Here is a 23726-nt window from a genome sequence, read left to right on the forward strand (position 1 = left end):
AAGGACTTGAACACCAATATTCTTCTCCCTACACTCCACAGCAGAATGGAATTGTAGAGCGGAAGAATCGGACTCTGGTTGAGATGGCGAGGACGATGCTCGATGAGCATAGGACTCTTCGCAAATACTGGGCTGAGGCGGTTAACACCGCTTGTTATGTGTCCAACCGCATTTTCTTGCGTGCTTTCATGCACAAGACTTCTTATGAGTAGCGGTTTGGACGCCAGCCCCGTGTTGACCATCTCAGAGTTTTCGGTTGCTGGTGCTTTATGCTGAAAGATGGAAATCTTGATAAATTTGAGTCTCGCTCGTCTGACGGTGTTTTTCTCGGTTATGCTTCTCACTCTAGAGCGTACCATGTGCTGATTAATTATACTAACATCGTCAGAGAGACTTGTGAAGTCACTTTCAACGAGACTGCACCGTGCAATTCTTCTGTCTTTGAAGTTGCAGGAGATGATGAGCTCGGCACCTCCATCTTTGAAGATGAGGAGGAAGAAGCCGCAGATGGCGACGCTGAGGCTACCACGCGTGCTGTGGACCCAGCTATCTCTGCCACGAGCTCGGATGATGACGACGGCCCCGACCCGAATACGTCTACTTCCCGGGGGCTTTTCGAGGAGGTGACTCAGGCTTCACCAGCTGCACCTGAGGAGACACCAGTTTTGGTTGAGGAGGAGGCGACTTCGACACGGGAAGCACCGCGACACATTCAGCGTCGTCATCCACCTCAACAGATGCTAGGTGATCTCAACGAGCGAGTCACCAGGTCCAAGGTAACAAGTATCGCTGGCTTTGCTCATTCAGCGTTTGTTGCCTCTTTTGAGCCCAAATATATTGGACACGCTCTTTCTGATTCTAATTGGGTCAATGCCATGCATGAGGAACTTGAAAATTTTGAAAGAAACCAAGTTTGGGTTCTGGTCGAGCCTCCACCTGCTTGTAATCCCATCGGAATGAAGTGGGTTTTCAAAAACAAGCAAGGTGAGGATGGTTTGGTTGTTCGAAACAAGGCTCGTCTTGTTGCCCAGGGGTTTTGCCAAAAAGAGGGTATTGATTTTGAGGAAACTTTTGCCCCTATTGCTCGTTTGGAAGCTATTCGAATCTTTCTTTCATTTGCTGCTTCCAAGGGTTTTAAGATTTTCCAAATGGATGTTAAATCTGCCTTCTTGAATGGCTTTATTGAAGAAGAGGTTTATGTGAAGCAACCCCCTGGTTTCGAAAATCCTAAGTTTCCGAACCGTGTTTATAAACTTCAGAAAGCTCTTTACGGTTTAAAACAGGCACCTAGAGCTTGGTATGATAGATTGAAAACCTTTTTGCTGGCTCAGGGCTTTAAAATGGGATGTGTTGATAAAACTTTGTTCCTCATGCGATCTGGCACTGATTTTCTTTTAGTTCAGATATACGTGGATGATATTATCTTTGGTGACTCTTCTCACGCTCTTTTCTCCAAGTTTTCTGAGCAGATGTCCAGGGAGTTCGAGATGAGCATGATGGGTGAGTTGCAGTTCTTCCTCGGGCTGCAGATCAAGCAAACTCCTCAGGGCACTTTTGTCCATCAAGCCAAGTACACTAGAGACTTGCTGCGGAAGTTCGACATGAGTGACTTGTCTCCTCAGCCGACTCCGATCAGCACATCTACAGCGCTTGATGAAGACTTGGACGACGAGGCGGTGGACCAGAAGGAGTACAGGAGCATTATCGGCTCTCTCCTGTACCTGACGGCGACGCGACCGGACATCCAGTTCGGCATCTGCCTCTGCGCGCGGTATCAGGCTTCGCCGCGCACCTCTCACAGGCAGGTGGTGAAACGCATCTTCAGGTATCTAAAATTCACCCCTAAATTTGGTCTTTGGTATTCTGCGGATTCTTCTATGGTTTTGATGGGCTTTTCTGATGCCGATTTCGGTGGGTGTCGGTTGGATCGCAAGTCAACATCCGGCACTTGTCAATTTCTCGGTACATCTTTGGTGTCTTGGTCCTCTCGCAAACAGGCTAGCGTAGTGCTTTCTTCCACAGAAGCTGAGTATGTTGCCGCTGCTAGCTGCTGCTCCCAGATACTTTGGATGAAACAAACCTTGCAGGATTATGGCTTGAGTTTCGGTAGGGTTCCCATCTTTGTAGACAATATGTCAGCCATTAGCATTGCAAAGAACCCCGTCCTACACTCTAGAACCAAGCACATAGACATCCGGTTCAATTTCCTGCGAGACAATCATGAGAGAGGACACATAGACCTGATCCATGTCCCTTCAGAGAGGCAAACCGCAGATATCCTCACCAAACCGCTAGAGCAGGACACCTTTGCTCGCTTGCGAGGGGAGCTTGGGGTTTGTTACCCCTTTTGATTGCTGACTTTTCTTTGGTTAGCTTTGTAGATTTTATTTGTTTCTCTTTGTTTTCTAGGTTTGGTAGTTGCATTGTGCATATGCATTGTACATGTTTGCATTTTGCATTGTCTCACTTGCACTAGCATTCTTGTATACATTGATATGATCTTCTAGTGCTTGCTAGTGTGAGTTGATAAACTTGATCATGTATAGCTTGCTCCATTGTGTATATGACATCATCTGAGTTAAGCTATTTTGATTTGAAAATATGAAAACATGATCACCCTGTCTTGGCTACTAGCATGTTAGGGTGTGTTGATATGCTTTGCTATCTTATTCATGCTAGTGTGGCCTTTCGTTCAGCAATTCATACTTGAAATGATCTAAATCTGATAAAATTGCTTGAACTGCACTTGAAATGGTTTGAAAAGATCCAGGTGGGATTGCTTGTCGCACTGATCGAGCTTTCGGGACGGCTCACTTTGCACTTGTGAGAACCAGGGCAAGGCTGTGCATGACTGAAACGAGTGCCTTAAGCTTCTGATTGTCTCTTGGCATAGGCTTGGCCTCGTTGCTAAGTAAAGCATGACAAGCTTTCAACCCCTGGCATTAAGAATTGATTGCTATAAATTTTATTGAAAAATGGATGTTGGCAACTTGTTTTTGGCTGGTTTGGCTCACCTGTATGAGTATGAGTAGCACTGCTCTCCATTTCCTACTTGTTAGTGCTAGATCATGGGTGATGCTTTTATTTCTCCTAAACTGAACTTGCCTAGCTCTAGACTGATTTGATATACCCTGTTGAGCTAGATGCAGGTCTTGTTTATGGATGCACACGTGCTTGTGACTAGATGTTGCTCATATCCTTGTATCCCTGAATGCTTTCACTTACACCTCCTGCATTGCATTCATTGCATAGCATCTGTTCAGGGGGAGTTTCAGCTTCAGGGGAAGCTTTAGGTCTTTTTCGACTTGATGTGTGCATGTGCCAACAAGGGGGAGAATTTTGTGAGAAGTGATCGAACAAGGGGGAGACTTGTTTGATTTTTTTAAAAACTTGTTGTGCACAGGGCTTTGAGAGTGCATCATTTTGGGCGAGTTGCACTTGTGAGAGGGAAAAACTTTGCTTGGGGAGTTTCTGTTTTGGTTTTGGCTCCTGGTTTCCTCGTTTTCTCTCTGCTTCTTGCATGACTGCGTCGAGCGTTACCTCTGTCTTTGAGGAGTCATGTTTTGGCTTTTGATCGATTGCGTCGAGCCGTTGCCCTTGTCTTAGGGAATTGATCTGTGCTTGAGTAAGTGACTATTCTTGACTTTCAGAGCTTTTCTGTCACTTGCTTGAGTTCTTCGCTTTCTTGTTTCTCTTTTTATCACTTCTCTGTTTTCAGGTGGTGTGTTGACAATGCACTCATCAAGGGGGAGATTGAGGAATGTGAGTACTCTACCATACCTGTGATGAGTGAATTGTCAACCGTGCGGTGTGATCGTGCGCTTGGTCTTTGGATTGTAGGTACACGGGCGTTGAGTGTCGGCGGGGAGCTGCCGTGGAGGTGCTGTGGCCGATGGACCGTGCGGTGGACGGCGGTGAAAGGCAGCCGGAGCTCGGACCGGGTGGCAGCTGTGGCGTCCACTCCTGGATCGAGGGCGCAAGCGGCGACGGAAGGCGGGTTTCTTGGTTTGCGCCACAAAACCAAGGAGGCGGATGGCGGTTGAAGACGCCAAGTCGTGGAGGCACGGGCGTCGGTCTCGGGACTGACGGAGGCGATGGGCGTCGGCGGCGTCTAGGGCCGTCAGAAGGCCGAGGCGGGAACGGCGTCTAGGGCAACGGCGTGGAGGCAGGAATCTTCCCACGCGTGAGATTTTGGCGGTTTTCTCAAAACCGGCCAACTACCCGGGTTTCGCGGACCCTCCAAAACCGCGGACCGGATCTTCGTCGACGTGGCGGCATCGCAGTAAAGACTTCGAGTCGAAGAAAGAATCTCTGCCGTCGATCGAGGTTGTACAGCAGGGTGCTGCTGTCCCGACCGGTCTGACCGGTCCCCTGGACCGGTCTGACCGGTCTGGCCGCAGCAGCCGGGTATAAATACCCCCACTAGCCCGTGGCTGGTTGAGTCTCTTGAGCCTTTTGTTTTCTCTTCGTTTTTCCTTCTCCCTGCCCCTGCTCTAGGTTAGGGCCAAGGTCTCCAACGCAATGGGAGGTTAGATTATAGCTAATCTCTTCGATTTAGAGGGTGGATGATGGTGTGGTCGGCTCTAGCTTTTGTATAGGTGAATTCCTCCGTGAATTATGAATGAAATTGTGTTGAGATTCACCCGTGTGTGCTGAGCTTTTCGTCCTCCCCTTCCCTTTGTGTTTTTGGACTTGATTTTTCCTCCTTTGAGGTGTTTTGTGTTTGGAGGAGTCAAGTTCTTCGATTCGTGGTTTGATGGACTCGTTGTGACGATTCTAATTTATCTAACCTAGTGCCAAACCTGCAGGAATCGCGAGTTCTCGCGGATTGAGATTTTTGGGTTCTTGAGAAAACCCCAATTCTCTTTGATTTTTCCTCAATTTCTCACGATCTGTTAATCTTTTGGGAATATGTTCATGGGGTAGATGCGAAGCTTTCCTCCAAGTTTCGTTCGATTTGGACTTCGTTTGCTCGAGATTTGACATTAGAGCTTTGTTGGCGAGCTGTCTGGGAGCGATCGATCTGACCGGTCTGTGCAACCGGTCTGACCGGTCTGCAGTTTGAATTCCCAGCCCGACCGGTCTGACCGGTCTGTGCAACCGGTCTGACCGGTCTCTGCAGTCCAGTTCTGCGTTTCGATTCGCTTTGCTTCCGCGCTGCGACCTGGGTCTTCTGCTTTGAGATAGCTTGTCCATAGCTATTCTCGCTGACCTAGGTTGGAGGGCTTACGGTGATTTTGGGACATAGGCCGACGTTTCAATTTCGGAAGAAATTTTGGTCGGCTCTCATTCACCCCCTCCTCTGGTCGCCAATTTCGGTCCCTCGACTACTAACTGCTCTTCCATTCCTGTATGCAATTGGAGGTAGTTGCTTGTCCTTCAGCTTCATGCATCTTTATGTAGTACGACGAGATACCGGATCTGATAGCAGCATTCTTTCTTTTTCCTTGAGCAATTGGATGCATTTTTCATGAACCACCTGTTGCATCCCTCACTAGCACTGGCCAGTGATACTGATACTGATGCACCACCAATGCAGCGGAGCATATACAGGTGATGGTGCAGTGATCACAAAATTAAAGGTGGTGATGAGGCGAGAGCTTTCATATATACGAGGTGATCGCCCCACTAATTCTCTCCTTCTTTCCCTTGGATTGGGTAGTGTCGCCTTTTCTCCGCTACGGGCTTGCTCATCACTGATATGAAAGGCGTCAAGTTTGTAGTCTAGACAGGATTTTCAAACACTCACCAAACTGTGCAGACAATTAAGCCTATCTCTTTCTGGTGCAGCTTCCTTAAACTTCGGTATAGTGCTAGGTGTTCCTACCTTTTATAATTTTCTTAATTTTTTTGCTCCATCACAGCATGTTCCACCACCACTCTCAACTTCACGACAAACAAGACATTTGCACGATGGACTGTTTATTTGAGGATTCTTCACTTCACATTTACACGTTGATTTGATTCTGGATGTGTTTTCTTAATATATCTATCTGTCTATGTGTTTTTTTAATCGATCAATAGCACCTTTGCCTTTTGTTTTTGGGTAAAAGGTAATTGCGCAATGCGCATATGCTGTCACGTCTCTTTTATCAGAAGCACTACCAAGTAAAAGACCTATAAATAGTCCATTACAGGAGCATTGTTATGGCAATTCAGGTGAAGGGCCCAAAAGACTTGGCACCACTGGAGCAGCAATGTTGGGGATGGCGCGCATCCATGAGTGGAAGCCGTTGATTGCAATGCTAGTCTTTGACCTCATCTCTGCTGTGACAACAGCCTTGATCAAGAAGGCGCTGCAGGAGGGCCTTGACCGTCTAGTACTTATCACACTGCGGCAACTGGTAGCCACAGTCTTCCTTGCTCCGATCGCCTATTTCAAAGAACGGTACAGAAATGTGACTTCTCAGCGGATGCGGATGATCAAAGTTCAGAGCTTAGACTGTAATGTGATTCTGAATTTCCTCCTCTTTTTGTCTTTTCAGGAGCACAAGGCCTAAGCTCACACTGGAGATCCTTGTGTACCTCTTCTTCAGTGCAGCGTTTGGGTACAGTCACAGATCACTTGGTCATACTAGTTCACAACAGCTAGGCCAATATTTTCTTATGTGTGAATCATTCTGTTTGATTCATTTCTTTTCGTTTGTTCTTTCCAGCGCCGCTCTCTCTCAATACACCTTCTTCTACGGACTGCAGTACACGACTGCGACATTCGCTATAACTTTCACCAACATGGCTCCTGTGCTCACTTTCCTCATTGCAGTCTTGCTAAGGTGCTCCAGGATCTGAACATTTTCATTTCCTGCTTTTGGCCTGGCCCTCCTGTGTTGTCTGAAACCCTGGCGTGCATACTTCATTCAGGGTGGAGTCACTGAACATCAAGAACAAGGCAGGAGCTGCAAAGATCATCGGAACCCTCATGTCGTTCGCTGGTGTCATGCTCCTTACCCTCTACAAGGGTGTGGCCTTGACACACGCACACCAAGCTGAGCCTTCAGAGAGCCCAGATCATGTAGCAGAGTCTGGCAAGAAGAGCTGGACCCTGGGTACTTTATCATTACTGGCGAACTGCCTTTGCTTCTCCTTCTGGCTTCTACTTCAGTCCAAGCTCACCAAGAAGTATCCGGCACTCTACTCCAGCACTGCTTACATGTTCCTGATCAGTTCCCTGCAAGGCGGGGGCCTGACAGCGGCGATACAAAGGCGAGCATCAGTGTGGGTTCTGACAAGGCCACTGGAGATCGTTGCAGTCTTATATACAGTAAGATTTCCCTTGTTACTTTCTATTGGTATCTTTACACTGCTTCTGTTCCTGTTGATAAAATGACCTTGAATCCATGCTTGGTGTACGTGAAGCCCTTACAGTACTTTGATAAATTGCAAAGTAGCTTTTTCCGATAAAGACGCTGCCATGAGGTCTTTAAAGTTAAACAATGGAACCAAATCATCATTTTTGGCATAAAACAGGAAGAATCCTGAAGCCAATCCTAAAAGCACCTGTAGCTTTGACCCCCAAAAAAGTTGGTAGAAAACTCTTCAGAATTCCTGGAATGGCAAAAGCACAAATACAAATGTTTTCTAAGATAATCATTACCCACCCACGAATTCTAATGTATATATTTATCCGATCACAACTAAAGTCATTTAATCAAGCTTTAACGAGATCTCTCTTTTTAATACTGTTACCCTACATGTTTAAACAAACTAAATGGTCACCTAACGTTTAGCTATTGATTCGGGCTAAACGGCCATTTAAACAGATTAAATGATGATTAAACGGGGTAAACAGCTGATTAAACGGACATGGTAAGCCACTGTGTAGCATGTATACAGTGTGTACACGGGCTAAACGGTGGTGTACTACACGAACAATGCTTTTTATGAAGAATTACTAAAATTTGTACCACTTAATGATACCAGGATTTACACGTACCTCTTGGTACCCCTTGAAAGACCATTAAAAAAAAGCTAAAGAAGAATGAAATAGTACTATATTCTCTGTTCCCTTCTTGAATCAAATACTTAAGCATATGGTTATATTTCAGGGAATTATGGGGTCTGGCGTGGGTTACGTGGTGATGACATGGTGCGTCGAGAAGAGAGGGCCGGTGTTCACTTCAGCCTTCATTCCTATCATTCAGATCATGGTTGCCATGATCGACTTCTTTTTTCTCCATGAGAATCTCTATCTTGGAAGGTAAGCTTTGTCATACCCATCACTCATCAGTTCAGGAAGGTGTTCGCTATCAAAATTCTCTCTATACAACTACTATACCATGAACAATAAGAAAGGGGGAAGTATCCATACTCATGATAACTCATCAGCATGCATATATACATCACGTTGAAGTGATGATGGCAGCTGAGTTTTTGGAACTGCAATGGATGGACCAAATTGCATCACTTTTGTATTTTGTTGTTATCCATGCAGTGTGCTGGGATCCATACTCATGATTCTGGGCCTCTATATTCTGCTCTGGGGAAAGAAGAGGGATGCCTTGGAAGCATCGTCATCCGCTGCCAAGGAAGAGGAGGAGGACAAGGAGAAGCAAGTCAAATCATGATGAGGACCAAACCACACAATATATTCTTTCTAAAACAAACCATGAGGACCAAAATACACAACTCTTGGATTGTGATACATTACATACAGAATTTCCTGCTTGCTCTCCTACCCCTATATATATGGAAATACTAAAAAGAATGGTACTAATAATTCTGCTAGTATTTGTTTCCTTTGTGGGCAAATTAGTATTTGTGCTGTTTTCTCTAAAGAACATACTATACATATATAGTATTTGTTTTCCCCAAGGAAAATAGTACTTGTCTTCTAGCATGCATGTACATGTGTTTGTTTTGCTCTCAAAATGTCTTTTTCTGTCATATTGAACACGAAAAAATGTTCTTGGCACGATCCATTGCATGGTGTACCCCATGCATGCGCTCCTGTGAGGGCGGCGAATCAATGCTTTGGATTTGATTTGGACTTAAAGCAATCTATGCTAATGAAAGAAGAGACAGTGGGTATTGGATTTCTCATGGAAAGATGTGTTTCCTACATGTTCTTAAATAGGCCCTAATCTAAATTGAAGTCATGCCAATGTTTAGTGCGGAAACAGCATCCAATGCCCTACAGTTGAAGCGATTGATGATGCAGGATCACAAGTCACAACCTGCTTGCCAAAACTGATAAAAAAAATGCTCTACTGCACTATCTAAAGATCTATTCTGTTCATCACTTCACTTGGTTGCGCAATTTGCTCAAACATCCAAATCTTCCAGATTGCAAATATTCTGATGTCAGCAAACAATAATACAATGCTCGCTTGTCCTCTCCCAAAACCCTAGTCACAACTCATTAATTGTCACGTGTTGAGAAAACGAAACGTTCGAAGTCGGGAACATGGTTGCAGATGCCATCAGCACCACTATAAAACCATGACATGTAACCAGAACAAATTGCTCAGACAGAGCCATCGGATCGCAGTTTGCTCAGGAACAGAACAGCTAGCGCACTGCAGGTCTGGTTGCCTGCTCTGCTGAGATGTGGAGTGCAGGATGCATGGAGCAGTGGATGCCGACGGCGGCAATGGTCGCCACCAACGTCGTGATCGCCATCATGACCGCACTGATCAAGCAGGCACTGAACCAGGGCATGAACATGCTGGTCCTCATCACTTTCCGGCAAATGGTGGCCACTGTGTTCCTTGGCCCCATTGCCTACTTCAAGGAAAGGTAATGTCAAAGCCTCAAAGGCAAAGGAAAAGAAAAAATGGAACTGTAAAGAAACTGCTGGTCGATCGTTTCCTTGGTGTTTCACCTTCACTACTGTTGTTTTGGCCCTGCTTCTGTCGAATAACCAATGCCTCTTTCAGGAAGATGAGACCAAAGTTCACAGCTGAAATCTTTGTGTACACGTTCCTCAGTGGAATTATTGGGTAAACAATAATCCACTTACACACACTGATATATATTCATCTTGATTTCATCAGTATCCATCACACGTCCTAGGTTATTACTTGTTTCCTTTTGACATGCATTTTGCAGGCCGGTGCTGCTTCAGTACACATTGTTCGTCGGATTGGATTACACAACAGCAACATTCGCTGCAACTTTCTCCAATATGCTTCCAGTCGTTACTTTCCTGATATCACTCGCTTTCAGGTAAAGTAAAACCCACTTCTTCATTCAAGCATTCAGCGCATGAAACAGTACCACTTACTTATAGACTCGAACCAACAACAATTCTTTAGGTTTGAAGCAGTAGAGGTGAGGAGCATGTCAGGGAGTGCCAAGATCTCAGGGACACTTATCTCCCTCGGCGGCGCAATGATGCTCACTTTCTACAAAGGTTCAGCACTGACCCACACCACATCATCCATCAACCCGGGCTCCAGCAGCGGCCACAGGCAGGCCGGAGGAGAGCACGGCACCGTCCGGTGGCTGCTCGGCTCCGTCTCCATGCTGGCGAACGTTGTTGGGTTTGCCTTGTGGCTGATGCTGCAGAGGAAGTTCACCAGCAAGTACCCGGCCGTGTACTCGGCAACGGCGTTCATGTCTCTCTTCAGCTTCATTCAGGCAGGAGCGCTGGCCCTGTCGATACAGAGGACCAGCATTGCAGTCTGGGCTCTCAAGGGGACAACAGAGATCGTCACTGTTGTGTACTGTGTAAGATTGAACTCTTGCAGAGACCATGTATATGTGCTGTGTTGCAGTAGATTAAAGAGTATCCTACAGGCAGGCACTGATGCGAAGTGTGTGTGACGTTTCAGGGTGTAGTGGCATCTGGTATGGGGTACCTGCTGCTCACATACTGTGTGGAGAAGAGAGGCCCTGTGTTCACTGCTGCCTTCAGCCCTCTGTCTCAGATCTTCGTCGCCGGCATCGATCTGTTCATCCTCCATGAGCCACTCTACCTTGGAAGGTCACAATGCTTCTCATCTGCTCCATAGCTGCAGCCTCATTTTTACTTGCAACTGCAGTGCTTAATCTAACAGTTGCTTGATGACGATCTCTCAGCGTGCTAGGGTCAGTGCTGGTGATTCTTGGACTCTACATGGTTCTGTGGGGAAAGAAAGAGGAAGCTGCCAAAGCTGTCGCTTCGGCGAAGCCGGTTCAGGTTCAGGCAGAGGTAGAACAGCAAGAGAAAGTGTGATTTTTTTGGCTGCATGATCTGAAGCTGTATTGTAATCATAGTAAGCCCGAGAGTAACTTGTGATAGCTAGCAGCTTATAGCACAAATGATAACCAAGCCCTCACTGTTGTATGCTAGTCTATACAAATACTTAAACAAATAGTAGTGACCAATGGAAGAAAACATGTGCACTTTTCCAAAAAAAAAAAAAAAGTTGAGATCTCAGAGCAGCATTGTCCACTACTGGGTGGCTGACAAGTGGGGCCAGAGAATGACTGAATGAGGGACGCACCAATGCTCTCTCGTGTTCAAGAATAGCAACGCGTCGCTCCTACTCTTAGAATGGTTCAACGAATGCAAGATCTCTGCATCGGACACTTGTGTCGTCCCCTCCGTGAAGAATTCCGAACCTCACGGCTCTTGGCCACCATCCAGGCGATAAAAGAGCGGCGGTTTTGCACACAAACAGGATCAATGCAAGCAGGATCAATCGAAGCAATGCAAGAACGGCGGAGCACCGCCGCTATGGCGCGCGCGGTCGCCGCGGTCCTCCTCCTCCTGGGCACCGCCGCGGGCGCGCAGGCCGCGGCGACGGTGATGAGCATCGAGGAGGCGTGCCAGAAGGCGGCGAGCGTGAGCTACGAGCACTGCGTGTCGTCGCTGGCGTCGGACGCCCGAGCCGCGACGCCGCGGACCTGCACAAGCTGGCGGTGCTGGCGGCGCTGATGGCCGTGGACCACGCGGCGACGACGGAGGCGAGGATGGAGGGCCTGAACGAGGTGGAGGAGTCGCCGCACGCGCGCGCGCGGCTGCACCACTGCCGGGAGCTCTACAACGCCGCCGCCGACGTGCTGCGCGACGCGCTGGACAACCTCCGCGCGCGCATCTACGGCAAGGCGTCGCAGCAGCTGGGCGCCTCCGAGAGCTGCGAGGACGTCTGGAAGGGCGAGGAGCGCGTCCCCGTCGCCACCCACGACAGGGAGTACGGCCGCATGGCGGCGGTCGCGCTCGGCCTCACCACCGGCATCGTTGCCTGATGAGCCATCAGAAACAAGTCTAGCTCGGAGTCCTCTCGCTCCTCTCCCACATTAATTATTTAATTACATATGTGATCGATCTTAGTATTTGTCTAGCTCTTGTTAATCTTTATTTTCCCCTCTTCTTTTTGGTTTTGATATATACATGTATGATTAGTGATAGGGCAAAGAAAGGGATGCTCCCATGGTTTAGGTTGTCCTGGTTATATATTGTGTTGATTTTTTATGGATGGGTTAGTAGAGTAGGACTCATCACTCATACATGTTGAATATTTAGTCTTGGTATGCCTAAACTCCTTACTTAATTAGCATAAACCCCAGTATACTTAACATATTCGTCGATAGTAAGGGATGCGATGACTTTGTCAATCTTAATATATAGTTCCAGTCTCTTAGATGTGTTCACAAAGGTGTGGTAGCACTAATTTAGGAAAGGTAGCGCATAATCTCAAGAGATGCAATAAAAAATGTTTTTTTCTGAATAAATGCAATAAAAAATGTTAGCTGATTGTTTTTTCCCCTTACATAATGGCAGCCCGGCACAGGCGCATAATCTCAGTTCATCTTCTTCGTTGCTCCGTACTGCTTGGAGGTTGGAGCCAATCCGCGACCAAAACCCTAGCCGCCGTCCACCGATGCCAAAGCGACCGCTAACCAGCAGCAGCTGGAGATTGATTATACTGCAGAGAAGGCGCGCCGCCTCATCACGGCCGACGAGGGCGCCGGCGGGGATGCTAAGCCGGACGCCGCGTCCTCTCAAGGAGTCGTCAGAGGGGAGAAGGGGTAGCCAAGGTTCGCCGATCTCGGTGGGATGGAAGCGGTGATAGAGGAGCTGATAATGGAAGTGGTCACTCGTGCCCCTGTGCCATCCGGAGCTGCCGCAGCGCCTTGGGGTTAGACCTGTCGCTGGGCTGCTGCTACATGGACCGCCTGGTTGCGGAAAGACCACCCTTGCCCATGCCATTGCCAATGAGACTGGCGTGCCATTCTACAAGATCTCAGCCCCAGAGGTCGTATCTGGGGTATCTGGTATAGTTTCTCATTCCTCACATCAAAATTGGGGGAAAATCGCTCTGTGTATGTATTTGGACACATAATATTTTTCCACCGATCATGTTTGATACTACCAGAAAGTAGCTAACGTGGGCAATGAATACTGTTAACTTGCTTGGCAAATAGATTCCCATGCCATAGCTGCTGGAATATTGCTATTTGTGTTCAATTGGTGCGAATGTACGCATTTCTGCCATTTCGTCTTAAGTCCCAAACTGTATTTCACTTGGAACCTGAAATTGCTGAAACACGAATAGGTGGAGCCGATATCCTTTTGTTAGAATAGACATCATCAGTTAAAATGTTTTGTTCCCTGAAAGACGTGTATTCAACATACCAAACATAGGTTGTGTTGCTAATAGAGTAATAGTTTGTACAATCCGGAACTAATAAAATGGGTGAGCTCTATTTATGCACTTTCCCGTATATGGATGGACCTTTCTCTAATATCAGTGTAGTAACACATGCCAAGCCTGGCTAGCAGTCATGAAATCATGATAACATACAAATGAGAGGAATCCATTCCTGCACACAGATTGAATTCTCTGTCTGGAATCATGCGGAAGCTCACCTCATAATGCTTATGTTCTTGCAGGAGCTTCTGAGGAAAACATCAGGGGCTTGTTTCAGAAGGCCTATAGGACTGCTCCCTCGATTGTATTCATTGATGAAATAGATGCAATTGCATCCAAGAGGGAGAATCTGCAACGAGAGATGGAGCGACGGATAGTTACTCAATTAATGACATGCATGGATCAATTCCACCAGAATATTGGATCCGGCGGCAGTGATTTGGATGCAGAATCAGCTGAAAAGAAACCTGGTTATGTCATTGTCATTGGAGCCACAAATAGGCCTGATGCTGTGGATCAAGCTCTGCGACGTTCAGGAAGGTTTGATCGAGAGATATCTCTTGGTGTTCCAGATGAGAATGCACGAAAACAAATACTTAAGATGCTTACTCAGAATCTCCGACTCGAAGGCGAATTTGACTTGTTCAAGATAGCTAGGGCCACACCAGGTTTTGTTGGTGCTGACCTGAAGGCGTTAGTGGACAAAGCAGGCAATCTAGCAATGAAGAGAATAATTGATGAAAGAAGAGCTCAGTACTGTCATAGTCATGATGGGAATAGCAAGCATGACTGGTGGAGACAACCTTGGGATGCCGGTGAGGTGGAGGGCCTACATATTACAATGGACGACTTTGAGGTAAGGTTTACACCTTTTCCATGTACAGCACATGTTCAAAAATTCTGTGTTGTTCATCCAGTGTAACCTATATTTGGATTGTAGTTTGATCACATTACCCCCTAAAGCTCTTGCATTTTGATACATGGGCATATTTCCCCCTCCAAGTTTTCTTCTGTCATTAGATTTTTATATCAGATTCCTATCGATTACCGTTTTGAATATATGTCTTCATTTCACTTGCTGAAGGAAGCAACAAAGATGGTTCAACCATCCTTGAGAAGAGAAGGGTTTTCATCTGTCCCTGATGTCACATGGGATGATGTTGGAGGTCTTGATTCATTAAGGAAAGAGTTTGACCGCTGCATTATTCGATGTATCAAGCATCCTGAAGATTACGAGGTGAATACTGAATTGTACTGTCTGTCTTTTATCTAGTGTTCTACTGACTGTTGTGACTGGCACCTTAAAGTAAGAGTGCTTTGTTAATATACATAAGTTCATAGGCAGCCATGATGTTTACTTTTTTATATACTTTTACATGTTGTCTTTTGTTTACATTTGGTTTTCATGCCCTCTTCGGTTTTTGTCTTTCAAGGTGTTTGGAGTGAATATGCAAGCTGGCTTCCTGTTGTTTGGACCTCCAGGCTGTGGGAAAACACTAATTGCAAAAGCAGTGGCCCATGAGGCAGGGGCTAATTTTATTCATATCAAGGTACATGACATTTGGATTTCCAATTTCTGACTTCACTTTTTCGAAATCATACAAGCTAGCTCTAAGGTATTTATTTTATGGTTCTTTAGGGGCCTGAGCTATTGAACAAGTATGTTGGGGAAAGTGAATCAGAAGTGAGGAAAATATTCACTCGTGCGCGCACAAATTCCCCATGCATCCTATTTTTCGATGAGGTAAAAGAGCATGTGTAGCCTTGCCATATAATACAGTATGTTGAGGAGAGCCTGGATTAATCTCTTGAAATAAATTCTGGGTGTTAGCTGCATTTGTATTTAGCAGTCAAGTAACTTTATTGTGTCTGTGGGGGAGCTGTTTCTCTTGGTATACAGAGTTCAAGTTTTAATTCAATATGATGTGCCAGGTAGATGCTTTGACAACAAAGAGAGGGAAAGAGGGAGGATGGATTATTGAACGTCTCCTAAATCAGGTTTGAATATTGTACAGTTTGTACAACCTCCCTATTCAGAAAACAATATTCTCTAACATGTTATTTTCCTTTATGTTGCTCTTCTTTTCTGTGTAATTCTGATTCTTCTGTTCGCAGTTACTTATTGAACTTGATGGTGCTGATCAACGGCAAGGTGTCTATGTGATAGGAGCTACAAACAGGTAACTGTCCGAAGGTGACAGGCCTAGTTTTTCATATTTAACCCAGAATGGATGGTTGATATCTGCAGACCCTCTTTTACAGAATTGATGTGATAGATGATGCTGTTCTACGGCCTGGTGGATTTGGGAAGAAACATTATGTACCTTTACCTGGTGCAGAAGAGTGGGTCTCAATATTAAAAGCACATGCTCAAAGCAAGCCCATCTCATGTGATGTCGATTTGGCTGCACTGGCACATCATGAGGAATGCAACAATCTCACTGGAGCAGACCTAGCATCACTGGTAATTTCTGTGATATTTCATTGAACTTTTGTTAACTTGTCCAAAGCACTAGTGCTTCATTTTGCGTACCTTAGACTTCATCCCCCCTCCTAGTATGTGCTTTTGATTTGATTGGCTTTGGGATGAGTAGCTGTCTAGCTTATGAATTCAATCTGACTTAAGAGTGCTCTTATGTTGGATATCAAATTGATGATTCGAGAATGTGTGAAAAAATGGGACTGATGTGTTTCTTTCGTCAGGTCAATGAAGCAGCGATGGCAGCATTGGAAGAGAGATTGGAATTCCTTGAGAATGGGACATCGTCAATGAGTTCCTCTTCTTTGATCGAGCTCTCACACTTCGAACGTGCTCTATCAAAGGTTAAGCCATCAGTATCTGAACAGGTGTGGGCAAATGCTGATTCTACATGAGCCTAATGTCCATACTAATCTTTCTGCTCACTGTTGTCCTACCTTCACTTATTTCACCCTTTGGTCTCGTTCTTCTTGATTGCAGCAAATTAAACATTATGAGGCATTGTCAAAAAGATACTCGTCAAACTGATGGATCACCATGTCCCTGTTTTGGTGTATGTATGATAACTTTGTAAGAGTGTATGCCTGAAACATAGGGAACGAGAGCTAGCTCTTGCAGGATCCCCTCGCAATCAATTTTGGTCTTGCTTATTTGTACCGGCTTGGCCTACGGGCGACTTTGTATTGACCTTAAAGATACACCATACATTAATGACAAAATGTGTGCAACTACAGTTTTGCGTGAAATGAAACATGGCAAGAAATTGTTTTCCAGCGTCGTGCTCAACTATTGCTATGTGGTACTCCATTGGCCTCAGCAGCTTGAGGTCTGGTGGTGTCCAACTTGCCCAGTTCGGCCCAGAGCTTTGGGTCCTCGTAGTCCCTGATGACGAGCGAGGCGCCGACGGTGAGGAGCTTGCTCTCCCGACTCTCGTCGGCGATGGCAATCACCGGCATACCGGCGGCAACACCGGCCTGCACACCGATGGTGGAGTCCTCGAAGATGAGGGTGTGGTCCGGCGAGGCGCCGAGCAGGTCAAGCGACCTGAGGTAGGGGTCGGGGAAGGGCTTGGAGCGCTCGCAGTCCTCGCCGGTGACGATGAGCTGGAAGAATTCGGAGAGGCCGAGGATGGAGATCATGAGCTCCGCGTTGGCCCTGGGCGCGTTGGTCACCGCCGCGTGCTTGAGCCCGCGCTCACCGGCCCACCGGCACAGCGTGGTCAGGCCGGCGATCTCCTTGAGCCCCTCGCCGGCGTACCTGGCGAAGAGCGCCTCCTTCTCGGCGAAGAAGGCGTCGAGCCTGCCCTGGTCCCAGTCCGGGAACAGGAACTGGCCAATCTGCTCGTTGCTCCGGCCGGCCATGTGCGTCATGCCGAACTCCGGCGTGATGGGCACGCCGTTGTTGTAGCCCACCTTGATGAGCATCTCGGAGGTGGCCCGGTGGTGGAAGGGGTCGGAGATGGCCATCGTCCCGTCGATGTCGAACAGGACGGCTTCCAGAGGAGCGACTCTGCCGATCGCACTGCAAACCATTCAGACAACAGCAAATGTCACCTGGAATGTTGGTGCCAGAGAAAAAGGAGGAGGACAAAGTAATTTGAAAATTTGGAGAAACTTGACTGAATTCGAGCTTTGGGATTACCTTTCCATGGCTTCCTCTAAAGAAAATGGTGAGCTTGAGTGTCTCAGTTCCGATTACTGATGATGATGCTGCCTGGACATTTTATACATGAGAAACTAGAGGAAGAGGGTTGGTCGGTGAGGATTCGTTGGCGCGGTTGGTGGCACCGGCAGTAGTCTCAATCTCATGTTGCACGCCTCCCATAGTCCCCATTCCATTCCATAGTGCCTCACATTTTCTTTTTTGACCTGCCTACTTTTGAAAAGGCGTTCATATTATTTATTTTGAATCTTGACTCTTTGACTCCAGTCTCCAGTTTATGCTGCATTGCACCAGAAAGCAAGCACTTTCAACACGGTTTCCATAGCACAATATTTTTTTTAAAAAAAAAGAACGGTATCCATAACCACAGCTAGAATTAAAAATCTTGAGAAAACATTGATTAATTCGACGAATGAATGTAATTCACAAATCATTTCAACACAGTTTCTAGGAGTCGAAGGAATTGCCATCTTTCTTTCACATCACCAAATCAAGAATGATGAAGCAACCAGTCAATTATTCAGAGATGGTACGCAACAAGACCCACCAGATTTGTCATTTTCACGGAGTGAGTCCCATCCATCAAACAATCATAACCACCCACGGCAAGATTTCTGAGCTCTTATTTGGTTTCAACCCATCGAGAGAGAAAAAAAAAGAAACAATACCAAACTAGAAGCTCAAAATATACCCAATTGAGCTGCAACACAGGGTAAATTTAATTTGCTAATAAATCTAATCAATTGTTCATCGTCATCTCATGCGCTGGCCTTCTTTAGCTTAGCTTCCTCTCTGTCGATCTCTTCAAGCGCAGCCCAGAGCTTGGGGTCCTCATAGTCCTTGATCAGCAAGCTGGCTCCTGCTTCCAGAAGGGATTTCTCAGGGTTCCTCGTCGCCACGGCGACAACAGGCATTCCAGCTGCAACACCAGCACGTATGCCAGAAGCAGAATCCTGCAACAAAAATCTCTTATTAGTGACTGCTGTTAATCCAACCAGATCAGAAGAGCTCCAGCGAATCCAAGGCACCAGTGCTGATTTACCTCGAAGATGAAGGTGTGTTCTGCAGAAACCTGAAGCTCCTTGATGGCCTTCAGGTACGGGTATGGGGCAGGCTTCGGCTGCTCACATTCACCTCCAATAATAATGGCCTGGAAGAAGTCCGAGAGGCCAAGGAGTGAGATCATGAGCTCTGCGTTAATCCTAGGGGCGTTGGTCACTGCTGCACGCTTGTAGCCGTGATCCTTGACCCACTGAACCACTTTCCCAAGGCCTTTCACAGGTTCCAAGCGCTCTTTTGCCAAACTGAAGCAAAGGAACAACTAGAAATGTTCAGTGGCCCATCAAGTTGTAACGAAGTACCGGGTCTGAAATGTAATGATGCAATGTATACAGCAAATAAAAAAGAAGGAAAAATAAGTCATCGGCGAGTCTACGTCACAAGAGAGAACGAAACTCTCCACAGCCTAGTATAGTACCCAGTGCTGCTGCAAACCCTGAAGTATTCAGCTACTATCTGAAAACTAGGAGCAGGAGCACAATATTGTAGTACCTTCTGTATTTAGCTTCCTTCTCCTCTAAGAACTTGAGCCCCTTGTCAAGGTCCCAGTCTGGGAACAAATTCTGGGCAGCCTCAACATCACTCCTTCCAGCAATATTTTTGATGAAGAACTCATCGTCTATGGGCACGCCGTTGTTGTACCCAATCTGCGTACGCATGAAGCCATGTGGTCGATCACATCTTGTCGCTTAGAGTAAAAGCGAGAGAGAGAGGTAGAACGTAGTGCAGTCTGATTGAGAAACTGATACCTCGAGGAGCAATTCCTGGAAAGCCACATGGTGGAGAGGGTCTGAATCGCAGAGAGTTCCATCAATATCAAACAGAACTGCCTGAACCGGAACAGTGGTTACAAGAGAGCTGCAAAGGATTGACAGCGTGGATCAGTCAGCCGCGAGCTGCAACTCGGCAGTTTCAGAAGAGAAGCAGTAGAGATTCAACAGCTGGCGATTTCGCACGTATACACGCCCGTCTAATAATGTGCAGCGGTAAAAACACGCCCTAATTTTGCAAGATCTCTGTATTATAGGATGGATCGACAGACAGAAGCGTTAGCTCCTACAGTACTAAGTACTAACGTAGGACGGACTTGATAATTCTCGTTTGGACAGGACTTATTGGTTTCAAACAGTGTATGGGCGTCTGCATGACGGATCGCAGTTCGGGGGGGGACAAGCAGATGGCGAGATGCTTTGTTTCCCCTTGTTGGGAGGGGAAAAAGAAAAGAAAGATCTCCATACCTGACAGTGGGATTGCCGTTGGCAGTGGGAGCCGCCATGTGCAGAGCAGGCGAGGCGATCGATCCAGGATCCGGCGGGGGCGAGCTCCCTCTCTTGATCGAGGAGGAGAGGGGTTGGGGTTGTGGAGGACAGGAGGAGGATCGGAGATGCCGCAGCGCTAGCGCCGATGGGATTCGCGAATCTGCTCGAGTTTCTTTTTATAGAGTGGCCCTTTTTCTTTTTCTTTTTGGATCTCCTCCCCGGTTTCTGTGGCCCAGCAGCGAGCGGGGCTCTTCCTCTACTTGTGCTTGGGCCTACTGCTACCTGGGCCCCACCAGCAGTACACTTGTCATTTGTCAACCATTCCTTCCCTTCTCTTTTCTTTCTGGCTGCGAGCAGCGTATGGCTGGCCCACATGTTAGCCGAATATGCCTTCATACATCATACTTTTCTCATATATACCAATTGCTGAGAAAATACTTCCCCATGCTTTTTAGACCGGTCTCAATCCATAGTATTTATAGATACTTCCACCGTCCCAAAAAAGAATGTAAATCTTGTTTCCTGAGAAGTCAAACACTTTTAATTTTGACTAAATTTATTAAAAAAATTACTAACATTCGTGTCTCAGAATTGATGTAGTATAAAATATATTATATGATTAATCTAAAGATGCTTATGTTGTAATGCATATATTAGTACTATTTTGTATAAATTTGGTCAAAGTTGAAATTGTTTGACTTCTTGGAAAACGAGATTTACATTCTTTTTGGAACGGAGGAAGTAGTGTATATACCGCCACATAAGCAAAATATTATGGGGTTGTTTGGTTCCAGAGGCCAAATTTTACATCATGTCACATAAAAAAAAGAGTAGTATTTAGAAGTATTAAATGAATTCTAATTGCAAAACTAATTGCAGAACCTACGGCTAAACTGCGAGACAAATCTAATGAGGTATATTAATTTATAGTTAGCGGACGATTACTGTAGCAAATCATGGATTGATTAGGCTTATTAGATTCGGCTCACGAATTAGTACCCATCTTTCAAAAAAATTTAAAAACAAATTTTATTGGATACTCCTAAATTGTAATATTTTTTGATGTAATAAAAACTAAAAAAACTGCTGGAAACAAACAGCACCTATGTATTTAAAAACTACATCCTTTCTTCGTCTCTTTATTTTGTCTCTCAATTTAATTTCTCGTGCCTTTCCCTCCCCTTCCCTGTTTCTGTTTGTGTGGCCCAGCAGCGAGCGTGCGCTTCGTTTCCTCTCCTTCCGCTTGGGCCTGCTGCTACCTGGGGCCCACCAGAAGGACACTTGGCAACCATTCATTTCCTTCTCTTTTCTTTTTGGCTGCGAGCAGCGTATAGCTGGCCCAGACGTTCCTTTTTTTTTGCGGGTGCTGGCCCAGATGTTAGCCGAATATGCCTTCATACTTCTCCAATAAAAAAATACCAATTGCTGAGAAAATGCCTCCGGATGAAACCAATTTTGTCATGCTTTTGAGCAACAGGACCGGCTCTATAATTCCAAGGACCCTTGGGCAAGCATGAAGATTTCCATTTATAAAAGCCTATTGAACTAATTTTTAGTATCCAAAATTACAGTATATAGTACGAAAAATAAAAATTACCTTGCAATATATGTATAGTTATGAAATATAACAATAGTGTAACAATTACTTCTTAGGCAACACCTAATATATACAAATAAAGACATTGAATTAGAAATTGTAACCCTATAGCTGTTGGGAAAATCAGAAAAAACATTGTGAACATAGTAATCGATGATGGATGTTGTTGTGTTGCTTACAGTGTTTGAGGGCGTGTCTGTTGTCCGCCGATCTTGTTGTTGCTGGTCGCCGAGTGATGGAGAGTGAGGACTGAGGAGAAATCAAATCGGCGTCGGTGTTTCCTCTCCCCATGGCCCTACACGTCAAGGCCTGAAGGTCTCATGGGCTGGAGGGCTAGCTGGTTTGCGATGGCTGCCATGGCATGGCATCTGTGTCTGTTCGAACACGTCTGTAGGTCGAGGGTGTGCACTTGTTGTGTATGAAAGAATACTTTTTCTCAGAGAAGGTGAGGAAGAGCGTTTCCTCCGTCTGTATGTTGGATCCACTTTGCCCAACCCCAAAAGGTGACAATTGACTCTTCATGCTTGGTGCAGACCGTATGTACACAAGGGAAAGGCGATGAAGAACAGTCATGACGGTTCAACATATATATTGGGCGGATGCGGATGCGAGCTTAGAATGGGATGTTAGCTTTGCCTTAAGGCTGCTATTTATTAGGTCATGAGCAATGTACTTTTTTTTTTTACAAACTATCAAGTAAGGTGGACTCCAACAGAACCAGGTATTTGTTGTTTATCAACTTCACAATTAATGTGCACAACAAAAAGCGTGGGAGGAGAGGGAAGATAAAGAGCAGAGCTGAGATAATCAATGTTTTTCTATTCCTTACTATTGGCTAGTAAGCTTATTGCATGCTATTTGTTACATACCGGTTTCACAATGGTTGCTACACAACATTTGCTGTTTACTATATGCTTTTCTACCTCATTGTGGCTGCCCTTAAGGCAAGTATTATTTATAGAAAAGGTAGCCTCATTAGTTGTTACATCATTATTATTTTTTTCTATCCTAGCTGAGAGTACATATATATGCATTGCATTTAATTTGGTGGGAAGGAAAACCCACCCTACTAGGACTAGCAGAGTAGTACAGGATTGCTTGCCGTAGCAAATAGCAAGTGAGGTCCAGCCCAGTCAAGACTGAACTGGAAAGGGAGTAATAGGAACTACTACTGATGAGCACGAGCATACCACCAAGAAAAAGAATACTAGTATATAGTGCTGATCAAAGAGTGATTAAGCATGCATGCTAATTGGTAAATGAGCTTTAGTCCACTAAATTAAAAGCAGGACCCGGCCGATCCAATCGAACAGTTGGCTGCAGTCAGCACTAGTTCAGTACGTAGCTATCTAGGTGACCGATGAGGAATGAAGATGCATCAAGTCTAGAATTATCACTAGCTATGGACATGCAGTATTATGTACGGGATGCAAGCTAACTAGTGCTAATCCTGCTGGCCTCCGATGAGGAGTGCCAGGAAGCCAAGCAGGTCCGTGACCATGGCGACGCAGGTGACCAGGGTGGCCACCCTGAGGAGGAGGACGTCCCCCGGTGGCGCGGCGGCGCTGAGGAGGCCCAGGAGCCTGGCGAGGACGCCGTGGTTGACGGCGGTGGCCGCGAGAGCGGCCAGGGCCAGGGCCCGGCGGCGTGTGCCCGCCGGGAGCAGCAGCGCCAGCGCGGCGGCGGCCGCCTGAGGCGCGCCGCACCAGAGGTGCGCGCGCAGCAGGGCGGTGGCCTCGGCGGCGTCCGTGGGCGCAGGCTGGTAGGTCGAGGACCACCACGAGGGCGAGGTCAACGACCAAAGTGCTTACTTGATCCAATCCAAGACGACGGCCGGCCGGAGAGCAGATCCGATCGATCCGTTCCAGGGGAAGAAGAGGAGAAGATGAATTGAAGCAGCAACAGCAAGAGAGTGTAGACGAGGCACCTATCTGAAGAAAGCAAGCAAAGCTACTCTGTCTATGCATATATTTGCAGGTGGTGCAGCTAGCTGCTACAGAGATTTGCTAGAGAGAGACAAGCAAGGTACTAGCTAGCTACTGGTAGAAGAGAAGGCCGTCCGGCCCCACATAGGCCGGTACGGTAGATAGAGC

The 23726-nt window shown here is 46.3% G+C and overlaps 5 protein-coding genes and 1 pseudogene across 5 annotated transcripts; 4 read left to right on the forward strand and 2 right to left on the reverse strand.

The window, feature by feature from the left end:
* Positions 1 to 6134: 6134 nt before the first annotated feature.
* Positions 6135 to 8844, forward strand: LOC120669553 (WAT1-related protein At3g30340-like). Its single transcript, XM_039949330.1, has 6 exons — positions 6135 to 6388; positions 6486 to 6548; positions 6657 to 6773; positions 6862 to 7261; positions 8046 to 8197; positions 8432 to 8844. Exons 1-6 carry the CDS (start codon positions 6198 to 6200, stop codon positions 8562 to 8564), a joined length of 1056 nt encoding a protein of 351 aa, XP_039805264.1. The 5' UTR covers positions 6135 to 6197; the 3' UTR covers positions 8565 to 8844.
* A 608-nt stretch (positions 8845 to 9452) lies between these two features.
* On the forward strand, positions 9453 to 12356 carry LOC120669552 (WAT1-related protein At3g30340-like). The gene is made up of 6 exons (XM_039949329.1): positions 9453 to 9735; positions 9876 to 9938; positions 10048 to 10164; positions 10254 to 10668; positions 10773 to 10924; positions 11020 to 12356. The coding sequence occupies exons 1-6, from the start codon at positions 9545 to 9547 to the stop codon at positions 11153 to 11155; spliced, it is 1074 nt and encodes a 357-aa protein (XP_039805263.1). The 5' UTR covers positions 9453 to 9544; the 3' UTR covers positions 11156 to 12356.
* LOC120669556 lies at positions 11457 to 12356 on the forward strand (annotated as a pseudogene).
* A 137-nt stretch (positions 12357 to 12493) lies between these two features.
* Positions 12494 to 16672, forward strand: LOC120669551 (cell division control protein 48 homolog C-like). Its single transcript, XM_039949328.1, is given in 11 exon segments — positions 12494 to 13021; positions 13023 to 13200; positions 13820 to 14433; positions 14662 to 14814; positions 15011 to 15127; positions 15217 to 15321; positions 15510 to 15575; positions 15693 to 15757; positions 15840 to 16041; positions 16281 to 16424; positions 16537 to 16672. Coding segments are annotated over 11 exon segments (1731 nt in total). The 5' UTR covers positions 12494 to 12982; the 3' UTR covers positions 16585 to 16672.
* Positions 16663 to 18048, reverse strand: LOC120669555 (haloacid dehalogenase-like hydrolase domain-containing protein Sgpp). Its single transcript, XM_039949332.1, has 2 exons — positions 17698 to 18048; positions 16663 to 17577 (listed from the first exon to the last, which is right to left on the reverse strand). Exons 1-2 carry the CDS (start codon positions 17703 to 17705, stop codon positions 16839 to 16841), a joined length of 747 nt encoding a protein of 248 aa, XP_039805266.1. The 5' UTR covers positions 17706 to 18048; the 3' UTR covers positions 16663 to 16838.
* A 133-nt stretch (positions 18049 to 18181) lies between these two features.
* On the reverse strand, positions 18182 to 20268 carry LOC120669554 (haloacid dehalogenase-like hydrolase domain-containing protein Sgpp). Its single transcript, XM_039949331.1, has 5 exons — positions 20016 to 20268; positions 19527 to 19635; positions 19270 to 19424; positions 18761 to 19022; positions 18182 to 18671 (listed from the first exon to the last, which is right to left on the reverse strand). Exons 1-5 carry the CDS (start codon positions 20051 to 20053, stop codon positions 18477 to 18479), a joined length of 759 nt encoding a protein of 252 aa, XP_039805265.1. The 5' UTR covers positions 20054 to 20268; the 3' UTR covers positions 18182 to 18476.
* Between the last annotated feature and the right edge of the window lie 3458 nt (positions 20269 to 23726).

Source organism: Panicum virgatum, chromosome 4N (genome assembly GCF_016808335.1).
Source record: "Panicum virgatum strain AP13 chromosome 4N, P.virgatum_v5, whole genome shotgun sequence".
NCBI classification, from domain to species: domain Eukaryota; kingdom Viridiplantae; phylum Streptophyta; class Magnoliopsida; order Poales; family Poaceae; genus Panicum; species Panicum virgatum.